The sequence below is a fragment of the Equus quagga genome, chromosome 2 (genome assembly GCF_021613505.1).
Source record: "Equus quagga isolate Etosha38 chromosome 2, UCLA_HA_Equagga_1.0, whole genome shotgun sequence".
NCBI lineage: Eukaryota > Metazoa > Chordata > Mammalia > Perissodactyla > Equidae > Equus > Equus quagga.
This window is the reverse complement of record NC_060268.1, coordinates 120,837,041-120,863,470: the sequence shown is the minus strand read 5'-3', so window position 1 is coordinate 120,863,470 and position 26,430 is coordinate 120,837,041. Positions and strand designations below refer to the sequence as shown.

At 44.2% G+C, this 26,430-nt stretch overlaps 1 protein-coding gene across 7 annotated transcripts in view; it reads right to left on the bottom strand.

Annotated features, from left to right (window-relative positions):
- The window catches only part of KCNMA1 (potassium calcium-activated channel subfamily M alpha 1), a 713,595-nt gene that overhangs the window by 208,146 nt on the left and 479,019 nt on the right, over window positions 1–26,430 (bottom strand). For all 7 annotated transcript variants that reach the window (XM_046653011.1, XM_046653014.1, XM_046653010.1 and 4 more), the window contains exons 7-11: window positions 26,284–26,359; window positions 24,001–24,171; window positions 22,388–22,479; window positions 4,581–4,691; window positions 1,696–1,801 (exon numbers count right to left, since the gene is read on the bottom strand). In XM_046653011.1, coding sequence (XP_046508967.1) covers window positions 1,696–1,801; window positions 4,581–4,691; window positions 22,388–22,479; window positions 24,001–24,171; window positions 26,284–26,359 — 556 coding nt within the window. The remainder of the gene's footprint in view (window positions 1–1,695; window positions 1,802–4,580; window positions 4,692–22,387; window positions 22,480–24,000; window positions 24,172–26,283; window positions 26,360–26,430) is intronic.

The following is a 26,430-nucleotide window of genomic DNA, read 5'->3' as shown; positions in this document are numbered from 1 at the left end:
AACATATAAATAGCCATGCTTGGTTGTAGTTTCTCTCTGTTGACAGCTCTTAGGGAACCCAGCACTTTGCAAGGAAAGAAAAAAATAATCCTGAGAGATTACAGTTTTTGTCAAAAGTGTAGGTTGCAAGTTCTTGTTACGGTATAAACATTTCATCTGGTTGCTGTTGGAGGGTCCAACATGTACCTTGGTAATTATACTTTTCATTTTGCATAGTCTCTTACATGTAAGCTTTCCAGATTTCTTTAAATAACAATTAATTAAGCCTCAGTCCCTTCCTTGCCTCCTTTCCCCACCATCTGCACCATCATCTTAATTTTTCCAGTCAGGAAATGAGGTTAGGTGGGCTAACCCCCTTCTCTCGGGTTACCAAGTCAACTGAGTAGTTGACGATTCAGAAATTTAGACTCCAAAGTCCTTCGTCTAACCTTTTTCACATCTTCATTAACTGCAGAAGAAGAGGAAATGAGAGCCCTAAATCAGATAACAGCCCAGGGCTGTTTAGTATTCAGTTAGCATTCAGATATTCAAAAGACAACAAATCTACGTGTATGAAATGATGTGTTACAGATGAGCTCAAAATACAACCTACTGACTCATCTAAACATGAGCCAAAAAAAATTTACTCCTTTGAGGGGATGATGAGTTGTGCTAATAATTGTTTGCATCTAAATTAGGTCCATGAACAATAAGTATTTTCTCCAAGTTCTATAAGAGTTCACATTAGCTACAACTTGGATCATGTCTGGATAATATTAAGATTAACTGGACTCTAGAAGCATAAGAATTCTCATGCTAGCTCAGATCTGCAATCTGTCCTACTTGGTATGTCGTACTTAACAGGCCATTCCTGCAGTTGGTGGGAGGGCATGGTTTCTTCCATGGTATGTTACAAATTGTCTCTACTTTTCTTTAATAATCCAAAGAATTTACCCAAATCCTCTTGGGCTTACTCATGTTTGCCAGTTATATCATTTACTGAATTATGTGGTGATCACAGTTAGCATTTAGAAATCAGTGGATTCACAATATTAATCTATACCCACTCACATGCAAATATTGGACATGCTTACAAAACCTGTATAAAATGAGTAAAGTAGCAGATGCCCCTTCCTGTATAAGGTGTGCTTTATAAGAAGATTCTAACTTAGCAGGTTCTGGAAAGAAAGATTAGCCCATTCTCAAGTGATATCAGATACCTGCATATTTAGTTTTGCACCTTTAGTCTTTGGCAGGGGAAAAGAAGAAATTCAAAATGTTTATGGCTTGGTAAATTTTTATTTTACACTTTATCCTTAATGTTCCTTTCTGATGCAAATAATAGATTTCAGAGCTACGATGAGTTCAATTTAAGTATTCAAGATGGGATTACTCGATTATTATGTTGTAGATGAGACTACTGAGTCCATACAACTGGTCTGCTTCCTTTGGCAATGCTGATATTGAGGGAACTAGCAAAGTAAATTTCACATTATAACTAGTCCAAGTGTGGAACACTTATAGGTGGTCTAGCATGTGCCAGCAGAATGAGGTCCCGGGACCAGTGCAAGCGTGATGTCAAGGCTGGTGGTATCTGACAACTCATTAGGGGTTTGGAAGTGACTCTTGGCCATCCTGGGAGGCATGTTCCCTTACCACAGAGTCAGACTATCCTCACAGATGGAGTAAAAGCAGAAGTCACCTCTTCCTTCTTACCTTGACTCTTGCAAGATCATGTGGATTGAGGACTGAACCCTGATAAAATTCCACCTGAGTAAAATGTCGTTTGAACAGAGCTTCAAGCTCCAGGTTAGGAGAAATGCTGTAGAGAAAGAAGAAACAGGCATTAATATAACAGACTCAGGCATTTCAGCCTCCATGGCCTCCCTTCTCTTGGATTTCCACAGAGGAAGACCTTGGAAAGGCTTTCACCTTCAAAGCAGCCCCCTTTCTTGCCATAAATAAAAGGCTCACACTCAAGAGAAGTAAAACTCCAGCCCGACAGAAAACCAAAACCAGCACCAAGCTCAAATAAAGAGGCTCCCAACCTTTACAAAGTCTGAGGTCTCTGGGGAGAAATGTCTTTGACTTCATTATGAATGGAATCCCTATTTTAGAATACAGAAACTGAGGTTGTGACATCAGGATTGGCAGAAGGGCCCCCTGGCAGAGCCTCCTGCCCCTCCCTCCATCAAAAGCCTCTTCTCTGCTTCTCTACCTCATGGACTTCTCCCAGGGCCTGATTCAAAAACATCACCCCAGAGCAGCCACATGTAGAGTTAATTTACTCTCAGTACTGCTCTTGAGTCACACATGTGAACTCCCACTGGAGGACAAGAAGTAAAACACTGATTGACCTATTCATTAATTTGCTAATTCTGCAGGGATGGAAAATATCTACTCTCTCTATAGGGTAAACTGCTAGGCCCAAGGAGACAATATTTAGTTAGAATCTACTAGGTGCCAAGGACTGTGTTAATCAACACTTGTCTAACATTTGTTAAGTACTTAGTAATAATAATAATTGGTAATGTTTTTGAGCATTTACTATGTGGCAGACACCATTCTAAGCACTTGACAAGTATTAACTCATTTAAACTTCAAAACAACCCTAGAGAAAGGCATGTTATCAACCCAAAGCTTTGAGAGCTTAATTAACTGGGCCATCTTCCACAATGCTGACACTGATAGATGCAGGGGACACAAAGATGAATCCTAACAATTGAAGCATCAGCAGCCAGCTTGTTGATCGAGACTAAAGCAGTAGGTAAGAGAAAAGCACCTGCCTGTGCAAATGCAACCCGTCTTCCAGGTCCATTACAAGTTAGGCCTCTTTTAGGAAGCCTGCCCTGGTAATGCAAGAATTGACGGTCTCTCCCTAATACATACGTCCCATGCAATTCTGCCTCTTGATTAAGCAGACTTCAGTCTGTTAATAAATGATCAATGTTGTGGTCTAATATCTTGAAATGTGTGACCACTACAAGGGCAGAACTCACACATTATACTTCTCTTGAACCTTCTAAACGCTCAGCAGAGGACGGGCTCTACAGCTGGTAATCAGTGGCTAAGCACTGTTGGATCTGTAGGTTCTGCTCCTATGCCTATGGCCTAGCTGGTCTTTTCAGAACTTAGAGAAGTCAGTGCTGAGAGGAAAAATGTTGGTGCTCAAACATGGTGGCCAGTTTGGTATTCTGTGAACAAATGCCAAAATGAAGGAGAAGCACAGAATGGAGCTTGTAGGGAAGTCAGCCTCAGTGAGCTCTCAGAGCAGGACTGAGTTCTGGTCAGTCAACCCCATATCAAACCAACACCAATATGTGAGCTTTTGTCCCCTGGCAACTTGGGGCTAGAGCTGGCTCCATGAGTGCCTTGTCCCCATAAAAAAAGATGGTGTCACCGTCAACATGCCTGAGCCCTCCAGCACATCCCTGTGGCACACTACCTTTTACCTAAAAGGCAAAGCTTAAAAATCTCAAAACATTCAGTGGATGGAAGCTATCTCGCTTTCCTCACCTGTAAAACAAACATGGTAAGAGCTACCTCCTAAGTTGACAATACAGCCTAATATATTTTATCTTTCACATAATAGCTAACATTCATTGAGCACTTACTGTGTGTCTGATTCTGCTCTGCATGCTTTATATAGATTACTTCTGTTCATGTCACAACAGCCCAAGGAGGTAGATAGAAACCGTTATGATCTCCCCACCTTATGGATGTGGAAACCGAGGCTCAGGGAAGCTAAGTAACTTGTTCAGCAAGTAATTGGTTGAGTCAGGATTCGGATAGAGGATGCTGAGTCCAGAGCATGTACTCTATTGATTAAAGGAAGACAGTGCGCATGGTGTCCAGCAGTGTCCCACACTGAAGGGCTCTAGGAACGGCAGTTGTTATTGTTATTATTACCTTATCCTCTGCTTCCTCTTGTATTTGCATCTTGCTTGGTCATTATGTCACTCCTGCAGTCATAAAGCGTCCACACCACATAGCTAATAATTCCACACCAGACCCTGTGGACACACCTGGATCGCACAGATCCAGACAGCTGAGGGGACAGTATGACGTGTTTGACCCATAATGAACTCTACTGTTATTTGCCAGAATTGCCTCCACACAGGCAGGTGCTGCTGTCATCACTGAACTAACGTGTTGCTTCCCTTTCCATTGGTTCCATATCGTCTTCTCCTATGAGGGCGGTAGAGATGGTGCTGATTCAACTCTGCCCTTTCCACAACGGTGCCCCACTCACCACCTACAGACACTCAGAGAGGCCCCTCAGGGTGCCTGGTTGGGTAGAGGGTCTCAAAACAGCAGGGGGTGGGCTGGCCCAGTGGCGCAGTGGTTAAGTGCGCACGTTTACTTCAGCAGCCTGGGATTCACAGGTTCAGATGCCAGGTGCAGACATGGCACTGCTCATCAAGCCATGCTGTGGCAGGCGTCCCACATATAAAGTGGAGGAAGATGGGCATGGATGTTAGCTCAGGGCCAGTCTTCCTCAGCCAAAGGAGGAGGATTGGCTGCAGATATTAGCTCAGGGCTGGTCTTCCTCAAAAAAAAAAAAAAAAAAAAAAACAGCAGGGGCAGCAGGGGCCTCTTACTTGTGAAGAAAGACAATCTCCACGTTGACATCATCCCGGTCCTTGTGTAGAAAGTCCTTCAGGAAGTTGGAAACACTCTCCAGAGTGATGTGTCCACAAACCACAATGTGCCTGAATGGGAGAGGCCAGTTAGTGGAGGCCAACCCAGTGACGACCAGGCACCCACACCCAGCAAGACAGAGGAAGCAAGCAGCTGCAGGGAAGCAGTCATCTCCCCCCAGGCCTCAATAAAAGCCCAGCTCCCATCCCCAGAGGGCTGTGAGGCAAAGCTGCGGTGCTGGCAGGTGCTCAGAGACTCCTCGACAGAAAAGGCATATGGCTTCTCACCTGATGCTGCACAAAATCCTATTAAAAGCCCAACCGTTTGGCCAAGTGGTTTTATGCATTTAACAATAAGTGACATAATGCTTGTGCTTAAATGCTGCATTATCAAGTCTCTTGAAGATTCATATCTCTCCCTTTCTGCCCACAAAGCGTCCTCCCGGGAGATTTACCGAATGAGTCTTGGTTTATGACATAGAGCTTATCAGGTAATGAGATAACAAATCTTGCTGAAACGATGATTTTGTGTGTAAGAAAGCGGACTTTTATCAGGGTGGCTAATGTGCGGCTTGACACATTATGGGCTTTGCTGGCCATAAGCAGTAAAAAGGAAACTTTGCATTTTTCTGCCATAACTCCTCCGACAATGGGGGCATGTAACACTTTACAGTAAGTGAGCATTACTCAGGGCTAAATGAAGATGGGATGCCTATGGAATGGGAGATCGTGCTGCAGGCTGCGTGTCCCCAGACAGCTGATTCCTTAGGGTGCCTAGGACTTCCACAAGAGCCAAAGGAATTCACCTCAAGATGAGGAGAAGCTAAGAAGGGAGGAGGCTGAAATTGTTTGCCCTGTTCCAGGGTGGTTTGGACTTCTGTTTCTGGAGATGGTAGCTCCCCTTGAGGAAATGAGCCTTTCTTCCAGAACTGCTGAAACAACAATCTCCCCAATATCTTTGCACTCCTGGACTGATTTGACTTTGACACCGGGCTGTACTGTGGCTGCTTATGTTCGATACACGATGCTCAATTGAGAGTAAGCACTTTGGTGCAAGAGTCAGCCCCATGACCAAAAGCTGGGGACTGACCTTGGAGATGAAACCCACTGGCTTCTAGTAAAGAGACTGTAGCAAAGGGCAACCCAGGTCCCTGCACCTCTCAGGCTGAGAGTGATATAGGCTGAATCCCTGGCTGGGCAAGTGGCAAACAGGAAGCACGTAATTTCGTGGGAAAAATTTAGAATGGCCAGGCCCCTTGCACTTCATAATTGCTCTGTACACATTCCAATAAGGCAGAAACTCATTGGCTGGAGACTGCTCATAATAGGAGGCAGTGATGATCACTTACGCAATGTTCCTTTAGATGCCATTACAAGAGCCTGCCCTTTCATTGTAATTTGGTGCTTGACTAAGTATGTGAAAATAAGGCAGCAAACTCATTGGTGAAAGGATAATGATGCAGAACAAAGAGTAAATCAATAATATGCACGATGCAGTTAATAATATCACCATTATGGACTGTTATTTTTACGGCGCTGCCTTAGCAAATGGGCAAGCAGAGGCCATCATGGGGAGGGAAGAATGTCAATGAGCTACCTCAGAAGAGAGGTTTTACCATGATAACTTTGCTCTCTAGCCAGTACCAGGTAGGTTGAGCAAGATCCCTTGGTCACCCATTCAAATTTTATGCCCAAAACCCATATGGCTAACTTCCTCCTGAAACACACAGTATGTCAGAATATACAACGTAAATTGAACACTTGGATTATATACATTTTTATCATGTCATATCTTATCATATCTTAAAATATTTCTTGTGGTATATGTGCATTTATATGGACAAAACAGGCTGAAAATGAATTTTCATGTTCTGAATAAGATTTCTGACGCTGCATTTGCCAAGTGTGTTCAGAAAGTGACCAAGAAACAGAATCTCTTGATTTGACCTCTCCACAAATGACGGTGAGGGTGCTGGGAGCAATTCTAACATTTTCCGCACTTTCTAACACTTTCTAAGTTTCTAACACAAACTTCCATGATTAGAACAAAGCCAGCATAAATCCAACTATGGGCCCCTCTACAGGACAGTTAAGTGGTTGGGGCTCTGCCCCTCACCTGGATGTGAAAGTAAGCCAGATTTGGTTCGTACTTTGCCACCAAGGGTGTGTGTGATCTTGGGCAAGCGACTTATGCCCATTCAGTAGATGAAGGAGCCGAGAGGTTAATACCACCCAGCCAGCCTCCTGCACCAGGCATTGCAAAACTCAAAGTTCTGTACCAGCATAAGCCTGGTTATTATTCAAAACTGGACTCAAATCAATGATAAGTCCAGGGAAATGCCTGAACATCCATCCTTTCTATTCTCTATGAAAAGAAGTGAATGAACATCTGCCAGCATTCCCTCTTCCTCTTCTGAGATCATTCATCTCTAGGCCAGAGGTGTGAGAAGTGAAAGGGAAGGAGATGAGCTCACCCTCCCACCCTTGAATCAAAGGCTCGGCCAGCTGATTTATTCAGCCTTAGAAAGAGTCAGGGTTCTCTTAGTTGAAAATGTGCTGGGTCCATATAAAATATATTCCACTGCAATCAATATTATCCCTTAAGCCTTTAATTAGCTTTCACTTCTCTTAAGAAGTAGACAAATGCTGGCAGGAGAGAGAAGAAAAAAAGGATTGACCTTTCTCATTTGGTGCTAGCTGTCCAATACCATTCTAGACAATTGAAAATATATATCTTTTAGCTACAGCATGATTTCTGGGGTGGAGAACAGTCTTTATCAAAAAGGGAGGAAAAAATCTTCCTTCAACATAATCGGTATTTTTGCTCAGAAAAAGCGAGATTGATTGAAAGCAGATTGCCTTCTTGCCCCAGGAGAGTTATTAGGTACATTATCACGGCACCCTTGGAGAACCCATATTGTTCCAATCTGTCCTATATCTGATTTGAAGATTTATGGCTTCCTCCTTTTGTGCCAATAATCATTTCCGTCCATTTTGTTTTCCATACAGTGAAAGTTATCAAGGAGCCCACATATTGAAAATGTTTGAATGCAGTTAGAGTTGATGGATGAGGAGAAGTCGCCTCTCTAACTCAGCATCTGCATTAGAAGATCTGCTCCTACCAGCCTGTGTCTGTGTCTAGGCATGCTGAGGGCCTACAGGGGCCTGAGGGATGGATGGTGAAAGGGGAAAATTTATTTTCCAGAAATATCCTCAGGACACTTGAACTTTCCAGGGGCAGAAGTTTTGGGAAGGATACTATTTCAGGGAGAAGAGAAATAGAATTTCTTGTATCTCCAATGACTGAAAATATTCTAAGACTGAGAGCAGGGTATGCCCACCTTGGAAACAGTCATGGTTGTTTGTGGTGCATGATTTGAAGAATGCCAAAAAGATCCTCATCCAGAATTATCTCTGTCGGGTTCCATGACACCTACAAATCTACTGTGTAAGATTCATACTTTGATAGCCCTGTGTTAGCTCAGGTCAGACACTAAATAACTAAATAGTCTTGGGCTAGGTACCAATTCTGCATCTTACAACTATAAAGTTAGAGTCTCTGAGGGGCTGGAGCTAGTAGCTGATTCATGAAGTTATCTTGAGGATTTATTTAAATAGATAATACACGTGAAGGGCATGGTGAAGGGTCTGGCTCATTGTAAGTATTATTAAATGGCAGGATTCATGAGATATCTGTAAATCAGTGTGTAACAGACATTAAGTGCTCTGTGACCTTTAGATTCTCACCTAATCCTCAAACAACCTTGTGTTCCTGCTATCTGCATCTTTTCAGATAACTTCTCTGAACTTCAATTTTCTTAAGTCACATGTTTGGCATCTCACAACAAGTAAAAGCCACTTGCCCAGGATGAGATCCAGGTTGCTGACTCTAATTCTCACTAAGACAAAGGTGATATAGAGAGAGCAAAGGCTTGAGTATTTCAGCTTCTGCTCTTTCATGACAGGCCAGGCTGGGTCAACAAGAGATTCTCTCGGACACGTGGTGGAGGGGCTGTTGAAGGGGTCCTCAGTGGGCCAGGAGAGAGGCTTAGCCTGCGGACTGAGGTGGACAGAGATGCACCTCACTTAAAGCATCACAGCACTGCGGCATCACTAGATTCTGACTACACCTAGTCAGCTGGACCAGTGGATTCAAGACAGCAAAGGCTGAGTGACAGTGGAAACTCTACACCAAGTTTTTAACTTAAGCCACACAATTTGGCAAGCCAAGGGGCTACAACATGATGCAAATGTCCATTTTAGATATTATATGCCATGTCCAGCTTAGGACTTCCTCATCAGCCCAAGGATCCAGAAGATAACAGAAAGCTAAATGATCCGTTTACAGTGGAGAATAATTAGGAAAGTTATGCCATGAAGGTAGCTAAAATTGTTTCCATCTGTGGCTCTGAATTTGAATTTTTTAGATTGCTAGCAATCTTAATGACTGATTTCTAGAGGGCCTGGCAACCTGGTTTGTGAAGATGGCCAACAAACCTAAATCAATAACTATTTCTGTTCTGACAGATCAAAGTTTGATTAAAATCAAAGTTTGATTAAAGTTTGTCTAGTTCTGTGAACACGTCTTTCTTGGGATAAAATAATATTAACGGCTTGCATTAAAAGATCCATCTCAGGGGCCGGCCCAGTGGCGCAGTGGTCAAGTTTGCATGTTCTGCTTCTCAGTGGCCCGGAGTTCGCCACTTTGGATCCCGGGTGCTGCCATGGCACCGCTTGGCACGCCATGCTGTGGTAGGCATCCCACATATAAAAGTAGAGGAAGATGGGCATGGATGTTAGCTCAGGGCCAGTCTTCCTCAGTGAAAAGAGGAGGACTGGCAGTAGTTAGCTCAGGGCTAAACTTCCTCAAAAAAAAGAAAAATCCATCTCAAACCCACAAGGAAGCATCTTAAATGTCAAAATTGTAGCAGATGGCATTTTACGGGAACAAGTAACTTTTCCAGTGTAAGCAAGCATGTCCGTTTTGGGGTAAGAGCTCCATAAACACAGGCTAGATTGAAGTAGGGATGGGTAACACTGGGTCATGGAACAAGCATAGCATCAAGTGGCTGAGTGTGACTTAATCAGAGTAAGAATAATGCTTAACGCTTATGAACTCTATCAGGGCTCACAAGAAAAGTGTCAATTGCTTATTTCACGGGTGCATCTTCACTGTATAATGGTGTACCTCTCCCATTAGGAAGCCTCTCCACCTCCAGAATGAAATCCTGGCCATCCTGCTCAATCACTCTGCTCCCTTCTTGGATATGGACCAGGAAAGCTGGAAGGCCCCACTTGAGTTGGAACCTCAGTTTTAGAGCTCAATTCCACTGATGCCTTTCAGAATGGAAAACTTAGGAGAACTGACTTATGGCAGGAAGCATAAGAGGAGGATAGAGAGGAGGCCACCAGATAAAGCTTTTCAAGACTCCAGGGAATGAGGCATCCAGAGATCCACTGAGGTTGAGTTTAGCTCAATGAAAAATAAAATCTACACACTTTTAAAAATACTCAGGTAGTGTTTCTTAGAGCCAGTAGCCCTTTAAAAAGGGAGCTGTGATAGTGATGTGCTCCCTTCCGTGCTCTCATGTTTATCAGAATGACCCTTGGGGAATGGTTAGTCTAGTGCCTGCATTATTTTGATGTGGAAACTGAGGTCCAGAGACTCAGTGCAAGGTGAATGCCAGAGCAAGGGCAGACCTACCCCCACAGTGTGATGCCTTCTAAATAGAGGAAGCAGCTGGTATGGCTGAAAGGAGCCTGGGCTGGGAATCAGGAGACTTGGATGCCAGTCCCGTGTGACCTGGGGCTGGTCACTATAAAACAAAGAGGCCTAGACTGAATGGGCTGCACCCACAGACACTGATGAATCTTCCCACACGGTTCCAGTTCTCTGCTCCCACCATACTTCGCGCCATCATCCTATCTTGTCTAGATGGCTGCAATAGCTTCCTAATTCAGTTGCCTGTTTACTCTCCTCACAACTCCCAACCCCTCCAAAAGCTAAAGAGTGAAGACTGAGCAAATGCAACTGCATCAGATCCCACAAGGACAGGGGGGTCTTAGCTCTCTCTTTAGCAGAGCCTCACTCTAGGAAGACAATATAAAATGCACAGCTCCGGGCTGTTTATTTTTAAAGATACTATATCCATTTTTACTGGAACAAATATAAATAACTTTAAAAACCCATAGCTATCCTGTCACAATAAATCATACAGAGTAAATTGAAAATCCTATACAGCTTTCCCTGAATACATCGTGCTCACTTTGTCAAAGAGGTAGAGGAAATGTGGCATATATTGATCTAGATGTCTCTGTAAAACTATAATATTTATATCAGATACACAGGCTAGAATCTCTTCTGTCTTTCTGCTAAGCCTTCTCATCATGCATTCCTCGTCCCAACTCCTCCCCAATGCCTCCAACCATTGGTAGCCACTGACTGGATGGGAATGAATTTTAAGAAGGACTTGTAAAGGGAACTCAGCAGCATTTTATCATATAGAAAGCAGTGGGGGGAGACAAGAGACCCCACCATCCAAATCACACAGTGGTCAGGACTCAAAGTATCGTCCAAAGGGAGAAGGCTAATCCAACTCCTGCCTTCCCACCTTCCCCTGTACTGAGAGCATGTCCCAAAGGCTTCCATGCCAGGGAGATCATCAGGCAAAAAAAATGCAAATCCAGGCTGTCTGGGCCCCATCCTTCCCCCTGCATCCCAAGGCCTAGCTCAGGACACCGAGACTTGCTGGGCTTATAAGAACTATCTGTTGACCACTGAACTGGTTGGCGAAGTGTGCTTGCCTTGGACACCCTATGCTATCGTAAGCGGAGAAGAAATCTAACAGTTAACAGCAAGCCTGTCTGATGATTGGCTGATTCTGCCTCATCAGATCTATTACCATATTTAAAGTTTCTGGGAGAACAGTACATGTGAGGGTCACAAAAAACAAAATAAAACAATTGCAAGCACATATGATGCCCCCAGTCTCAAACCCTGCCTTTAACTATTTCCTAAGAAAACACAAAAACAAGCAAACAAAAAAAAATCCAAGGAGGTTGGAGATAAGATAATTTCCTACTCAGGGCAACATCTAGTGCTTTGCTATCACAAAGCAAGGAAATACTTTCTCCCTCCCAGTGAGGAAGAAAATAAAGTAACCATCTTACCCAGCTGTCAATAGAGCTCTTCTGAGGGAGACAGGCTATTTTGCTCTTTCCCTAAATGGGGGCAGAAGGCTGAGAAAATCCCAACAGGGCAGCAAAAGCACCTCTGTAAGACAGAGCCCAAGGTCAGAGGACAGACTAATGGCCCCCCCGTAGAGAATACTGAGATGTCCTGACCAGATCAGAACTTTCTGCATGAAGGGGGTGCATCTTATCATATGCTAACGGTCAGGAGATCACCACCCTAGAGGGATGTGAGTCTGCACCTCCACCATCCCAAATCACAGTTACACCTCCATAATTACACCATGCCCATGAGGAATGATCACACATTTTTTATAGCTTGTTGCCTAAAGGGATTCTCAGTCTAAGACTTAAAACTAAATTCTGAGAACCTCAGTGTAGGAGACATTGGTTGTTTCTGCCTGTCCAGCACGTACCCTCCCTTCTGTCAATAGCACCTCATTTTTAATTTGGGGAACCACCCCTCCCTAATCACATACAGTCTTGGGACGTTTAATGAAGGTTCCCTGTCCAAGCTAAGCCAATTAGTGCTTCTCAGCCTCAAATGGAGAGACACTAGTTCAGGTTGGGAGCTGATTCATCCTGATGGCAAAACCCTGTAATGACTGCCCCTGAGTTTCTCTTGCTGGATCCAGAGCTGCTTCTCTGGCTCACCCCTATCCTTTCTGGAAACTTGCTTTTCAGCTTTCTTCTGAATTCCATAAGGTACTCTAACCTTCAAAAACAAAAAAAATTCCTTTTCTGCTTAAGTCAGCAAGACTCAGTTTCTGTTGCCTGTAATCAAAGAACTCTAACTGGTTGATTTGTTTACCTTAACTTTAGTTTCTCATTTAAGTCTCACAATAACCCAGTATGCAGATATTATCACCAGCATTTTGGTTTCTTTCTCTCTCTTCTTTCTTTCCTTCCTTCCTGGAAGAGGAGTTATATAGCCTTCTTAAGTAAGCAATTCCATAATTGCCCAACTCTCACAAATTGCACTGGTTCTTGCTTGTGTCTCTCCCCAACACCTTCGTTCCTCTGCATTTTATTCATCTCATTACTGCAAGCTTGGTGACTTTTGGCCATTTTTTTTTTTATTAAGATTTTATTTTTTCCTTTTTCTCCCCAACGCCCCCCGGTACATAGTTGTGTATTCTTCGTTGTGGGTTCTTCTAGTTGTGGCATGTGGGACGCTGCCTCAGCGTGGTCTGATGAGCAGTGCCATGTCTGTGCCCAGGATTCGAACCAACGAAACACTGGGCCGCCTGCAGTGGAGCGCGAGAACTTAACCACTCGGCCACGGGGCCAGCCCCGACTTTTGGCCATTTTTAAGTAAGCCACTCTTTCCTTGACCTGACTCTTCCAATCCTAGACGGTTCTTTCCTCTTACAGATTAATTAGGGCACCACCGAACAGCACTTTCCTCTATTCAGATCAAAGCAGAGTTGCCTATCTCCACATGGTAATTCTGCTTCTGAACAGGAGGGACCAAGAGAAGAGAAGATTAAGGCAGAGGTCAGCCACTCCCTTTGGGGATGAAAGTGGAATAGAGGGAGAATGAGTCCCAAGCAAAGAAATGGTTCTTAATTTTGCCATGGAGAGGGGAGGCATGTAGCTTTGACTTGCAAATTGAGCCCCACCTTCCTGCCTAAGACTTCTGGTAACTCATGCATCCTAGCCTTAGAGTACATGATGTTGGTATTGACCCTCCCATAATGACAATCAAATTGACACATCCTGGCCTTGTTCCCCAGCGAGACCCAAGGGTGTTGCCCCAGCTAGCATATGCTGCTAGCCACCACTCTGAGTAAACTCAACACATTTGCAAAGGCCTCATCAGGCCTCCAGGATCCGTTACGCACACAAGACCTGGAAGGAGTTCACAGGTTCCAGGGCTTGCTGAGGCATCATACACCACAGAGGGACAGGTGTACAGTATAGAAAGGAGCAGAACTCAAGATAGCATCAGCAGCTCCCCACCCTGCAACTATCTCTGCACCTCTCTTTTACTGGGTCCATCACGAGATCCATAGGTTTTCAGGTGTGCAAGTCACCCTGCTGTTACCTCTCCCCTAAACTACTCCAGTGGGTACATTTAACAACGTGAACTGTCAAATGCTTTTAGGAGCATTCCTTCTGAAATGCTTACAGCCTCCATGATTGTTTCATACCTTAAATGATTTTATTGAATGAAATTCCTGACAAAAGAGCATTTCACTGGGACAATGCTCCTATGTAATCAAGCTTCTGTTTAGCTGCCACTGGCTTCTTGCATGATTCTGATTGGTCAAAGTCTTGGATAAGCTCCAGGAGAGCAAGAAACACATTTCTTGGTTATTCCTTTAACCACAGCACCCGGTACAGTGCCTGGAACATGGCAGGGGCTCAAATAACTGTTGGTTGAGCAAATATGTTGGGACGGGAGCTTTCCCAAAGCTGTTCTATATACTAGCTGACATTTGCCTTTGGGGTCTGTGGCTAAAGGTCATAAAAACTCTCACAGAGATGAGCACGCATCTATCTCTGAACTGCCTCCATGTCCTCTTTTTGAGAAGGTATACGGAGGAGAGATAAGATTGCTTTTACTGACAATTGGTACCCACACTTGGAGCAGTCACTGTGGTTCTGGGAGTTAGAGCAGGCCATTATTATGCGACACCAGTACTAACTGTGGAGGCTCCAACTCTGAGAGCCAGAGAATCAGGGTTCCATGAGTCTCACGTTGCATCAGCCTCTACAGTTATTTTAGTAAAAAGAGACACTGGACTTGGCCACTTAGAAAGTTTCCTGGTGCATTTTCAATGTGCTATGGCAGCATCAGTGGTATGAACCTTAAATCTGCTAGGAACCACTTTGCACAGCTATGGAAAGACTTCTATCAGAACAAATGACATAGCAGGAAGAGAGAACACAGTGCAACTTAGTCTCGGATGGTTGGGTTTCTTCTATATTCAGAATCTACCCAGCAAGGATTCACCCAATCAAATGTGAAGTTGAGCAGAAAGAATCTTCAGGGGTTATAAATAGAAAAGTCATACTCAGAGGTATTTTAATGGAAGAAAGAATATTTGAAGGCAAAAGTCTAGGCTTGAATATGACTTTTTGTTTTTTTAGGTACACAGTTCATCTCCCACCTACATTTCTATTCTTGTTTTCAGAACAATAGCTGGAACATTTTGATAAGTGTGTGGAAGGGAAGAGAGACAGCAGTAAAGTGCTGAGGGGTGGGGAACAAGTCTTCATTCCATTAGGATTATCAGGAAACTGATTTACTATGCATCCAAGTCTCTTTAAATAGAGCTTCAAGTTTGAAAGGGACTGAAGACGTGGCTTGCAAGAATCCAAAGCAGAGGCAGAGAAAGAAGTGCCCACGTCCACACCCACCAAGACCTCTCTCACCGGAAAGGAATACCTGGCATACTACATTATACAATACGGCATCTAATGACACTTGCTTTTGGTATCTGCCCCTCAGTACTGAATTTCAGAAGTAGACAAGGGGTCATTTTTCCAAAGTATTAGGGCAATCTTATTTTTTTTCTTCCTCAAAAATTTAATGCTAATCAAAGCAGAATGCCTAATCCATCCAAGATGGCCTGTCAACTTGAATTATCTGTTTGTCTTCCTATTTACCGTATCTGTCTGTCTACAGTTCTTCATATCTTTGTGAAGATCAGTTATTGGGGCCTGTGTTTCCGTCTGACTAGAATGGCTACCAGATGATCCTTCCTGGTGATATGTTGATGATTTGCTAATTTGTGGCTTTTAAAATCTAGGAATCTGAAGACGTTGCTGGGGAGTTCAGGCTGGGGGTCACGTGGGCGACGCAACAAAAGGGCTGAATGGCTTACTTGTCAAGGGATCAAAGTTTGTATAAAATGCGGAGCTTCAGTCACATTTCAACCAGAGTGATGTCTGTGACACAGAAATTTTAAGTGCCTTCTTATAGGGAACATCCCTCACAGGGGCAGTCCCTCCTTGCAGGTTGTGATGAAGGGAGAGTGAGTGTCACCCAAGCCACATATAGACGGGAAAGGAAAGGATGCCCAAGACAATCAGCCCAAGACAACCCCAGGTAAATTAACACTGCATCCTATTCCCAAGCCCTGGGGTCAGGCCTCCTCAAAAATAATAGAGATGGAAATATTGTTTAGGAAGGCTGTCACCTCTGGGAGCCAACACGGGAGATTTAAATAAGCTCTGAGTTTGAACTCCCCAACCACTCTGGTGGCCAAATAATATAACGTGAAGTTCAAGAGAGATGTGGAGTATGTGGAGACTTTTACAAGTGTGTAGAAACACATCTATCCCCAGTGCTGGCATGTAGCAAGCACTCAATAAACACACGTGAAACAGATGAAGATGAAGGCATGACTCATGTTAGTTCTCTTGTAGGTGGGGGTGGAATATGGGGGGAAGATTAAATGAGTCTTTGCAAAGAAATAATCCATATTCTGGCATCTCAAATCATTTAAAACTCTAATTCTCTGAAGGAAAAAAAAAAAAAAAAAGACCTACAAGCATGGTGGGCAAAACCTGAGTGTGGCAGAGAAAATGGAGTGGAATTTCATGCTATACGAGACAGCCAGGCAGAAGGGACTAGAAAGTGGTCTCAGAAAGGAATCCTATTTTTAATAAGAGGAAAGACTCAGAGTAAAATAAGGACCCAATAAGAAGGAGCCAGGAAAGGTATGCAGGATGCCCTCTCCTGCTAGGTCATGGGGAGCACTGTTCAGGCAAACTAGAGCCAGAGAGAGAAATCAGGTTTTAAGACTTAGTCTCATGGAGGCAGAACTAAAGACTGATGATTGCGACAGGGGTTCAGGTAATCAGAATTTTAAAACCTAGAGTGTTAGCTCCCCTCAGCATATGAGGTGACAAAAGCTGGGTTAAGAAGTCATTGAACAGGCTGTAACTTCCGTTCCTCTGAGGTGTCACGTGTCAGGACCACTTTATCAAGGGTAAATAATCCCTGTTTTGCTCCATAACAGAAACTTAGTTGTTTTGCTTTCATTTTTGCTGCACGTATTAAAATTTGTATTTGGTATTTCCTTAGTTATATCCTTGCTCATTGCCTGTAACCTCCTGGAGACTGTATCTCCATGAGGACAGGTTCCATGGGTAGCTTGCTCACCACCAAATCCCTGGCACCAACACGACCCAGCACTGTGCCTGGCACAGAGGTACTCAGTGAACGCCCAAGGACTGAATGAATGAACCAACAGAGATGAGAAGAGGAATGGATAGTGAGGCAGGTAACTAACTGTGCCTAGAAACTCTTAGTTCTTGAAATTTTGTTCTAGATTACTGACTACTCTTTAAAATATGAGCATTCACATAAAAGAACAAATTAAAACACTCTATTTTCATTTTTAAGTGGAAAAACAAGATAAATTCTGCCCCCCTCTGTGGCTTTAAGGCTCCTTCTTACAACTCTGAGGATACGTCTGGGGTTGAAGGCAGACTCCCCAACTCCCTCCAGGAGGATGCAGCCCCATGAGGGCTAACAGTCCAACTCAAAGCTGGGAAATAAACCCAGAGAGTGCACCCTGCAGAGGATTTCCCAGGAGAGCTCAGCTACTCTGATTCTCACCAACAATTAAGAAGTCACCCTTGGAGCAGTCCTCTGAGCTGTGCTGCAGACCAACCAAGGAATGGAAGGGACAGTACGACAGGTCTGCCAGGGCACAGGACGCTCCTCCTAAGGTGGGATGCAGTGAGGCTCTGCCCAGGAACAAGAGTCCACCTCTGGCAGATCATGGCCCCAGAAGGGATGGAGCCGGGAAAGGGTTGAATGTGTTAAAACCCACAAATAAGTCACACATCTCATTTGGGGCGATGGTGTGTCTGCCCATCCCTGAGAGCCCTTCATTGCTACAAGTGTTCAGGAGGTAAATACATTTTTAGTCTAACCAAATGAGATAAATCATGGAAAAAAGGGTTTAGTCTCCTCCCCACCTTTCTGTCCTTGACCCCAGGGCCAAGATCCTTACAGGTAACAGGTGAGCAGAAGGAGGAGACACTGATACTCATGCCATTCTCTTCTTCCCCATCATGGGCACGGTGAAGGAAAACATACGATAGGATCGAGTTTAGGGCGGAAAGGGGTCTCAAGAGATGATCTAGAGTGGCCACATGGCCCAACGGAGCAGACTGCCCCTGGGTTCAAATCCAAAATCTACCCTTTACTAGCTGTGTGATGTCAGACAATTCACTTAACCTCTCTGTTCTTCAGTTTCCTCACCCATTCCAAATGAAGATGATGATAATACCTCCCTCACAAGGTTCCTGTGAGAATTAAGAAATACGCAAGTGTTTGTAGGTATTATTACCGTCATAGGCCTTTGGGCTGTATTGATCCACGTTCTCATTGCCAGAAGTGTGTGGCACTCTTCTGTCTATATGAAGAAGACTTCTAAAAGAAGCCATAGCACTTAAATTTCACAGATGAGTTGAAGCTAAAGCTAGGTTAGTCTGTGACAACTATTCCCCCAACCAGAAGTGGGGCCCAGCTGCCTCATCCAGCCAGGACCCTTCCTCCAGTTAATCACACTCACTCTCCTGTCCTTTTTTGCCTACTCGTTGTCGTCTGTTATTCATTCTTCTCTTTGTGTCCTCTCAGCATTTGGCTACCAAGAATCAGTACAATCATCCATACCCATCCCATTCTCCTGTCCCAAACATCTGGCCTAGGACTGCCTCAGTTTCAGGCCCCAGAAGCCCATCATGGGAAGTACAAGGTCTTGAGGGCTCCCCGGCCCAACCACCTCTAACAAGGAAGTTACAGCAGATGGATTCCTCTCTGTGGTCGACTATTTTCCATGGCCCTTAGCCATGTGACCTCGGACCATGATCTTGTCAGTTCTCATAAACTAACCAGGAGTGGGCTGAGTCACACGCAGAGAGGAAACCTCTGGGGGAAACAGCGGGAGCTGTGGGAGGAAGGAGAGCAGGCTGGGATCCCAAAGGCCATGGGAGCCTCAACCCACCTCTGAGCTGCTTTGACCTTACATGAAGGGAAGGAGGAGGAGGCAGTGGACTCCGGAGGCAGGCTGGGCTCTATGAGGGCTACTCTTTTGAATAAGATTTGGGGACTCCACCCAAGAGACTAATTGTCCCCAAGACCTCCCACTCAGAGATACCGCCTGTGTTGGCCACTCATCGAACCCTTGGTTGTTAACACCCAAGTCTCTATTTTTAGGAGCCTGATATCATCATAATGAGATAAACCAGCTGACACTCACACACATGCACATGTCCCCACACCCAATGCTAGCTCTCGACATCCTGCGGGAGGTCAGGTGAGGAATACTGGTGAGAGCATTGAAGTAAGCCACTATAGGCTCTTGGTACCAGGTTGATGGTAAAGATATTCTGCGGATGCTTCTGAAGTGTTTACATTATGCCAAACGCAGATTAAACTGAAAATGAGGTGCCAATGAAATCTTCATATTCCCCAATATCCTGAAATTGGGTGTTGCATAAACAAAACTCTGAGTTTCTCTGTCTAATTTTTCTTTACTTTAAACACTCTTTGAATTTCAAAGTTGTGTGTCTCCGTAGCTTTGGTCAAGAGTTACCTTGAGTTCTCTGACAAGTTAATGCATTGTTAGAGAGGTGATTACTGAGTAAAATACACACATGTAAACAAATCCTTTAACTATGTATATGCTGTAATTACTTTCTGGACATTCATTCTACTAAATCTTAGGGAGAAGCATATATGTACATGTGTCCAAGAGTACAGCACACACATTTATGCATACACAAAAACATGGGCACAGCATTCTATTTTAAGAGTCTGAAGTCTATCTTTCAACAAAGTTTAGCTGCTTTCCTTTTGCAAATGCATTTAATTTTATCTGGAAACTTTTTGACGTTAGAAATAGAACAACTGTAGTTTCTCATTATGTTTGCTGCCAGAATCCATGCTTGGTTGCTCAACTAAAGACCTTATATTGCTAATTACTACCACATGCCCATATCCCAAGCGAAAGAAAACTTATTGATTCTGACAGCCCATTCTCTCAACACTGAATTCCAAATGAAAACTCAAATTTTGGCCAAACATAACATTTCATCAATCTTGTTCTACTGACTGGAAAAACAACATCAAACAAAGGGAGCTAATGGCCCTTTATTACCGTTCCTTTCCCAAGCTTATATTTTCTGATGAAAGATCTAAGTGACCAAAAGGCTTCTTTAAACTACTTAGTAATTAGCTTTGAACCAGGAAACAATGCCTAAAGTGAACAGTCCCAGTGTTGATGACAGAACCGACTCGCTGTCCACAGGGTTGGGGGACACTGGAGACCCAAAGAGAAGATTAAAAGCAAAGTGTGCATTTTCATAAAGAGAGAAGAAAAAAAGAGAGAGAAAAAACCAGGCTAAAAGCGGTGATAAAAGATTACAGAGATGGACCCAGAACAAAAGTTGAGGGAAGTCTATGATCTGAAGTCAGCAGCACGTGGCACTTTGAGTGGAAGCGTCAAGGCAAAAAGATGACTGAATCAGACCAGGGGCCATGAGCAAGCACTAGTCAGAGGGCCTTCTCTGGATCACGCGTCAACAAGAGCTTCCAGCCACCAGGCCCACCCACATTTGACTAGAGAAAGTATTTTGGGGGAAAAAATTTTACTTGGAATGAGAGTCAAAAAATATTTTCAATATAGACTCCCGGGAAACTGATTTTATTGACTTCTTCAGGGCCAGTGATAAGAAAATGCTGGCTAAGACAGTGGGTAGGAAGGCCATAAAGAGCCCAGCCCTCAGAATGCCTTCTGCTTTATGGCAACCTGTCCACACCTTAAAGGCAAAATGAACAGAGAAGCTGTTTTCCTCTTGGCATGGAACAAATGACCAATGGGAATCTCTGGACCTATTTGGCCTTTTGGATCCAACCAATGGCCCAGAACTCAGAACAGCTTGGTTCTAATCTCATGCAGGGCTGTTAAGATAATAGGAAGAGGAGGGCTCCATTAGAGGGAAGGTGGAGGAACGTGCTGCCTCCATGGGAAAGATGCCAACTGGCCTCCTCTCACCCACTGTCCTCTGTTCCTTTGAAAGGAAACTGCTGTCCTGTGGGTAGTTCAAGAAAACGAGGGTTTTTTCCACCTCCTCATTTTCTGAACGGAGGACTGGACACCTGAGCTCAGGATGCACTGGAATTACCGACAGGAGGGGAGGTTCGCTCCATCTAACATGACTGTCAGGCAAAGGAGGAACGGTGATGGAGAGAAATGTGATGCTACTGGTTTTATTCTCTCTTAAAAAATACAATAGACTATCCAAGAGTTCATTTGAAAATGAATGGGGGAAAAAATAACTAGTTCCCTGTATGGAGTGTCCATGACTGGGAAGGGGCATGAGTGATAAAAATATTCTACATCGTGATCTGGTGGTAGTTACTGGGTGCGTACATAGGTATATATTCCTCAAGCTGCACATTAAAGATGTATATATCTTACTCTATGGCAGTTAAAACAAAAATTCAAAGTCAAAAACCAAAAACCTCAAAAACAAAAACAAAGCTGAGTGCACAAGAAGAAACTTTGAAAAAAAGGTCAAGCATGGTTGCTGCCAGCCCTGCCTCCCTCCAGCACTCTCCTCGCAAGATGGCGCTCTAGCAGAGAGGGCAGAGCGGTAAGATCCTGCCGTTTACTTAGGAGTAAAACTTCTGGTTGATAATGGACCCACATATTGATATTAACAGTGATAAAGCGATCTGAGCACAAATTAAATAGTCCCCAAGAAGAAAGCATTCATGTATGGGGAGCCAAATAAAGACTCATCAAGAAGAATGTGTAGTGCCCTGACATCCCATAAATGTGCTATTTCTTGCCCAGAAGGGATTTCAACTAACTAATAGTCTCTGTGAGGACAGGCTGAGTGTCTCCTGGCTAAAGAGAACTGGTTTCCTGTGGCCACAATGCCTTACAGTTGGCAAGATGACCTTGATCTCGCCTTCCCCAGGACTTCCCTGCTGGAGTATGAGCCCATGTTGGTGCTGCACAAAAACCCCAAAGGATGTCATTACATTAGTCTGAGGGACCAGAACGTAACATTCGTAACAACAGCCACTTGGTGTGAAGAATGAATCAGCTTGGTTTAGGGATCAGAACAGAAAATATGGGCCCAGTGACATACGGACCCCTTCAAGGATAAATCCATTATGTCTCTTGGAAAGATGGGTGGGGAAGAAAGCTGTGAATGGGAACAGGCCTAAGGAGTTGACCCATGTGTGACAACTTCCTAGGTAACTTCTGACCTCACACCCCATGCAGAATGTGGCCCTTCCCTCACAGAAGCAGCGAGTGGGGCGGGAGAAAGGCAGGATTCAGGTATCATCACCAGAGGGACTCTTGAAAGTCACTCAACCACATCTTGTCTGATGCAACTGACTTACTTTCTGCCTCCATGTTTGTTAAAAGTCCCGCCGAATTTATTCCGATTCAGGATGAGAGCAGCAATTTCGGGCACGTAGCGGGCAAACATTGCCTACATGCATGAAACAAAGAAACAAGAGCCAAAAAAAAAATGGCATGCAGAGAGGATTCTACCACAGGGGAGGCAGCAAAACCTCTTGGCATACTTACTTTCTTCCACTAACCGCACTATAGGAGCCCCCGTATTTCTTGCGGTTGCCTATTAACTCTATGATTTCAGGGACGTAGCTGGCAAACATGGCCTGAGGAGAAGATAGGAGACAGAAGAGAGACTAAAAAGACAGGCCAAAGAAAGGGGGAGACCTTTTCAGAAGGGGGGATACTAAGATCTGAAAACACAAGAGGATTAGAACTGCAAAGGTATACATTAATATGTTGAATTATAAAAAATTAAAGCACAGAAAGGTCAAGCTCCTGAAAATACACAGGACAAAACAAACATCAGCCAACCTAGACAACTGAAAAAAATCACAGTTGAGAAAACTACAAGGGAGACAGAAATAAATAAGCTGACATCTACTTCTGCCTGAAGAGAAATAAGTGAAGGGGGTGCATGCTGAAATCACACACACACACATCAGTACAAGAGGAGACCTTTCTTTCTAGTTAAAACTCAAAGGAAAGTCAATGCCTTTATGAGTGATTAAAGACAACAAACACCAAAAGGAGATTAAAAAAATATTAAACTTTTCCATTTAAAAAAAATCGCTAAAAAGCACTAGAGGTAAATCTAGGAAACCACATAGGAGGAAGGGACAGCGAGGAGAAACACAAACCTGCCATGTTTCGTCCAACAGACATTGTGCTCGTGGCGGATAAATGGGTCTCCTTATCTACAAGGACCTCATAGATGCTGAGAAAATGTTTGCCTTAATGTACATATGCACATGGACATTTATATACATTTTCAAATGTATATGTCATATGCATACAAAGAAGAGACGTGTATGCATAATATAAATGCTTGTGCAGTGTACATACGTGAAAGCTGTGCATGAATCAGGATTTTAATCACTTACCTCACACACAGCAAAAATCTAAACTTAAAATGAGCTACTTTGAAAGATAAAATGCAGCAACTGCCAATGTGTTGCCAGAAGTCCCCCTTGAAAATTAAACCATAACAGACCATGATGATCTGCATAGACCAGAAAAGCAAATAGCAAAACTCTGTGACTTAGAATGGGGGAGGAAAAATATCTCACGTGTTGCTGCATATGGAGTTTGCCAGCTGTTTACAAACGCGTCCTCAGCTCATGTGGTGACTATCTTCTGACGCGGGACTCGAATCTTGAGGGCAGGCTTCAGCCACAGTGTTTGTTGGAAGTTTGGGGAGGACCATGAAGGGGCTGTGGGAGCTCTTAAAACCGCAAACTGTCTACAGAATATGGGCAGCATCTATCAGGTCAGGTGACAGCCACTGCTCTTGCAGAATATCAGATGCTGAGTTACATTACTAAGGGACAGACACTCTCACTTAATAAGCAAGCATCACTTCCTTAAGACAATTAGATTTTCTCTTGGCTAAATGGCTGTCCCTGACAGGGGCAATCTGCCTAAGTCTCTGGGAAACAATTTAATACACTAAAGACATATGCAGAAAAGTCACCATCGCATTTGGATCCACTTGACTTGATTGTAACACTAAGGCAATCACTTGCTTCCAATGCAGAAACACAATACGAAAATTCAGAGTTTTCAGGAAATGAATAATAGAAAATATTAACGACCATGAAATCAAGAGCATAATAAAGAGTTTTTACCAGTCCCCCGAGGATGAAGAAGACCATGAAGAGGCGCCCAAGTGTGGTTTTTGCATAAACATCCCCATAACCAACAGTGGACATTGTGACCATGAGTAAATAGACACATTCCCAGTATGTGAGAGCCTGGTTGTTTTGGAAATTTTCCCATGGGTCCCCTGAATTCTCCACCTAAAGCAAGGAGAAAGGGAGAAAAAGGAAAATGTTATATATACAATAAACCAGGAACAGAAAAGCTCAGGACACGCAGCCCCCTCAACACAAGGGGTCTGCTGCCTGGGCCAAGTCCTGTAAGTGACGGCTCAGAACCCCCAGCAGGTCAGAGAGAGTGGAGTGGTCAGAACACAGACAAGCCTGCCTCGCTGTCTCGGGCAGAGAGGGAAGGAATGGAGGGAGACATCCTCGACTGTTTTTCTTCTCATGAAAATTTTGAGGCCAGCTGAATTTTAGGGCATTGCCTCTGGCCATGTTTTACAGCCTTCTCTTCACAGAAAGAGCCTGAGAGCCCTGCCCCGCCCTTTCTCTGAGACTTCCTGCTCCATATCTAAAGGCCGAGGTCAGGGGCTCCCAGAGAAATCCTAGACCCTCCCACAGAGGGCCCCTGTCTTTCATCATTTTGACCAAGGAGACGCCTGGTGGGCCTCGCTCCTTCAGATCTCATGGCCGAACCCCAAACAGCACCTCCTGGAGTCTGACTCTGCTCTCCCTGCTTTGCAGAATGTCCACAATGATTCTATCCTGCACACCGCAGGAATTTCCCCGGGGAGCAGGAAAAGTAAGCTCATGAGAACAGTTTGCGTTTGCATAGTCTTTAGACTGAGGGCCACCAAGCTTTTTCTGTAAAAGGCCAGACAGTAAATATTTTCAGCTTTGTGGCCCATAGTTTCTGATCTCTGTAACAACAACTCAAGGCTGCAGTTGTAGCATGAGATCAGCCAGAGTCAATACTTAAAGGATGGGCGTGGTCAGGTTTGAGGAGCCTCAGCCCCAGGGTTGTAGTTGGCCCATCTCTGCTTTAGACTTTACGAAACACTTCCTTTCCTCTCATCACACTTGACCTGCCAACAAAGCTGTGAGGCACGTAGGAGAGGTACTTTAGCCACTCTCAGGAGAGAGCGGGAGACGGGGGCTGGATCTCCAGGTCTACCCCAGATCACAGCCCTACGATATACCAGATGGCCAAGGCCTATGATCCCCGAGCACGGCCCCAGGCCCCCAGGCCTACAGCTCTGCCTCTGCAGAAAGTTTCCAGGACCCGGCCTGTTCCACACATCAGTATTTGTCCTCACCATGCCATTTTCGTAGAGATTTCCTGGTGAAGCAGAAGGTACTTTACCAGGGGAAGTACCAGGTGGGGTCACTGGGCTAGTGAATACAACTAAGCCCTCTCTATCTGTGATTTGCACACTTGACAGAATTAGGGCGATTATCTAAGGGTGATTTCAGCCAAGAATCCCGCTAGCAGAAAGTGGGGCGAGGACGACCATCAGATCCAGTGACTGAATGTGAGCCCCGGCTTCCAACCCAGGCTATCTTCCTTTGGATGATAACTACATAAATCCCAGGGGTAGGTAACTAAATGCATCCTCTAAGCCTTAAGCAGAGAGAGGCTCGGCAAGGGAAGGGTACCTTTACTCAAAGCTTCAGAGTTAGCTGAGGCTCCTTCCAGTTGTAACAGTTTGTGTTTGGATGAAATGTGCTTCCGACAATCGCTATGTTCCCTAAAAGCAGAAAGAAAATCTGCCTTGGGAGGTTAAGAACAGCTTGACTTAATGATATAAGGCTTTCAAAGAGTTATTAATTTAAAGGAATTAATATTTTTGAGATACAAAATAACTTGACAAGTAATCAAGCAAAAGGATCAAAGGTAGCTTTTCGTAAGGAGAGAAACTGAAGGATGTGAATTTGTTGTTTACTGAGAGATGTGGGTCAAACTTCCAACCTCGTCCCCAGGCCTTTTCAGGTGTTTGCTGAGGAAGCACTGCCATCTTGTGGCTCATTGGGGTTATTGCAGACAGAATGAAAAATCTACCAAAGCCCCAGGGGCAATACCAGTGCACTGACAAACGCAGGTTAACAGTGTGAACATTGCTCACCATTTGGAACTAGTTTGGGGTAAAAGGGTTGGAAACCCAGACAATTGTGCAATTGCTTCTCCTTTTCCTACATTCTACAGCTGGGCTGAAGTTTCTCTCCGGGGAGAAAAATTTCAGGTAATAAAATGACTGAGAGAGGGGTTTGTTCCAGAAAAGCCAGAGCTAAAGCATCTGCAAAGACACTTACCAAATGGATGAACCCGGCTGCTGTTAGCCACGTGCTGATAAATATGGAGAGCAGATTCACCAGCTTGATGGAATTACTGTGCAAAAGAGACAACAAGCAAAATCCCCAAGTTACACAAGACCGTGGCGGGGCTGCTTCCACAGTGAC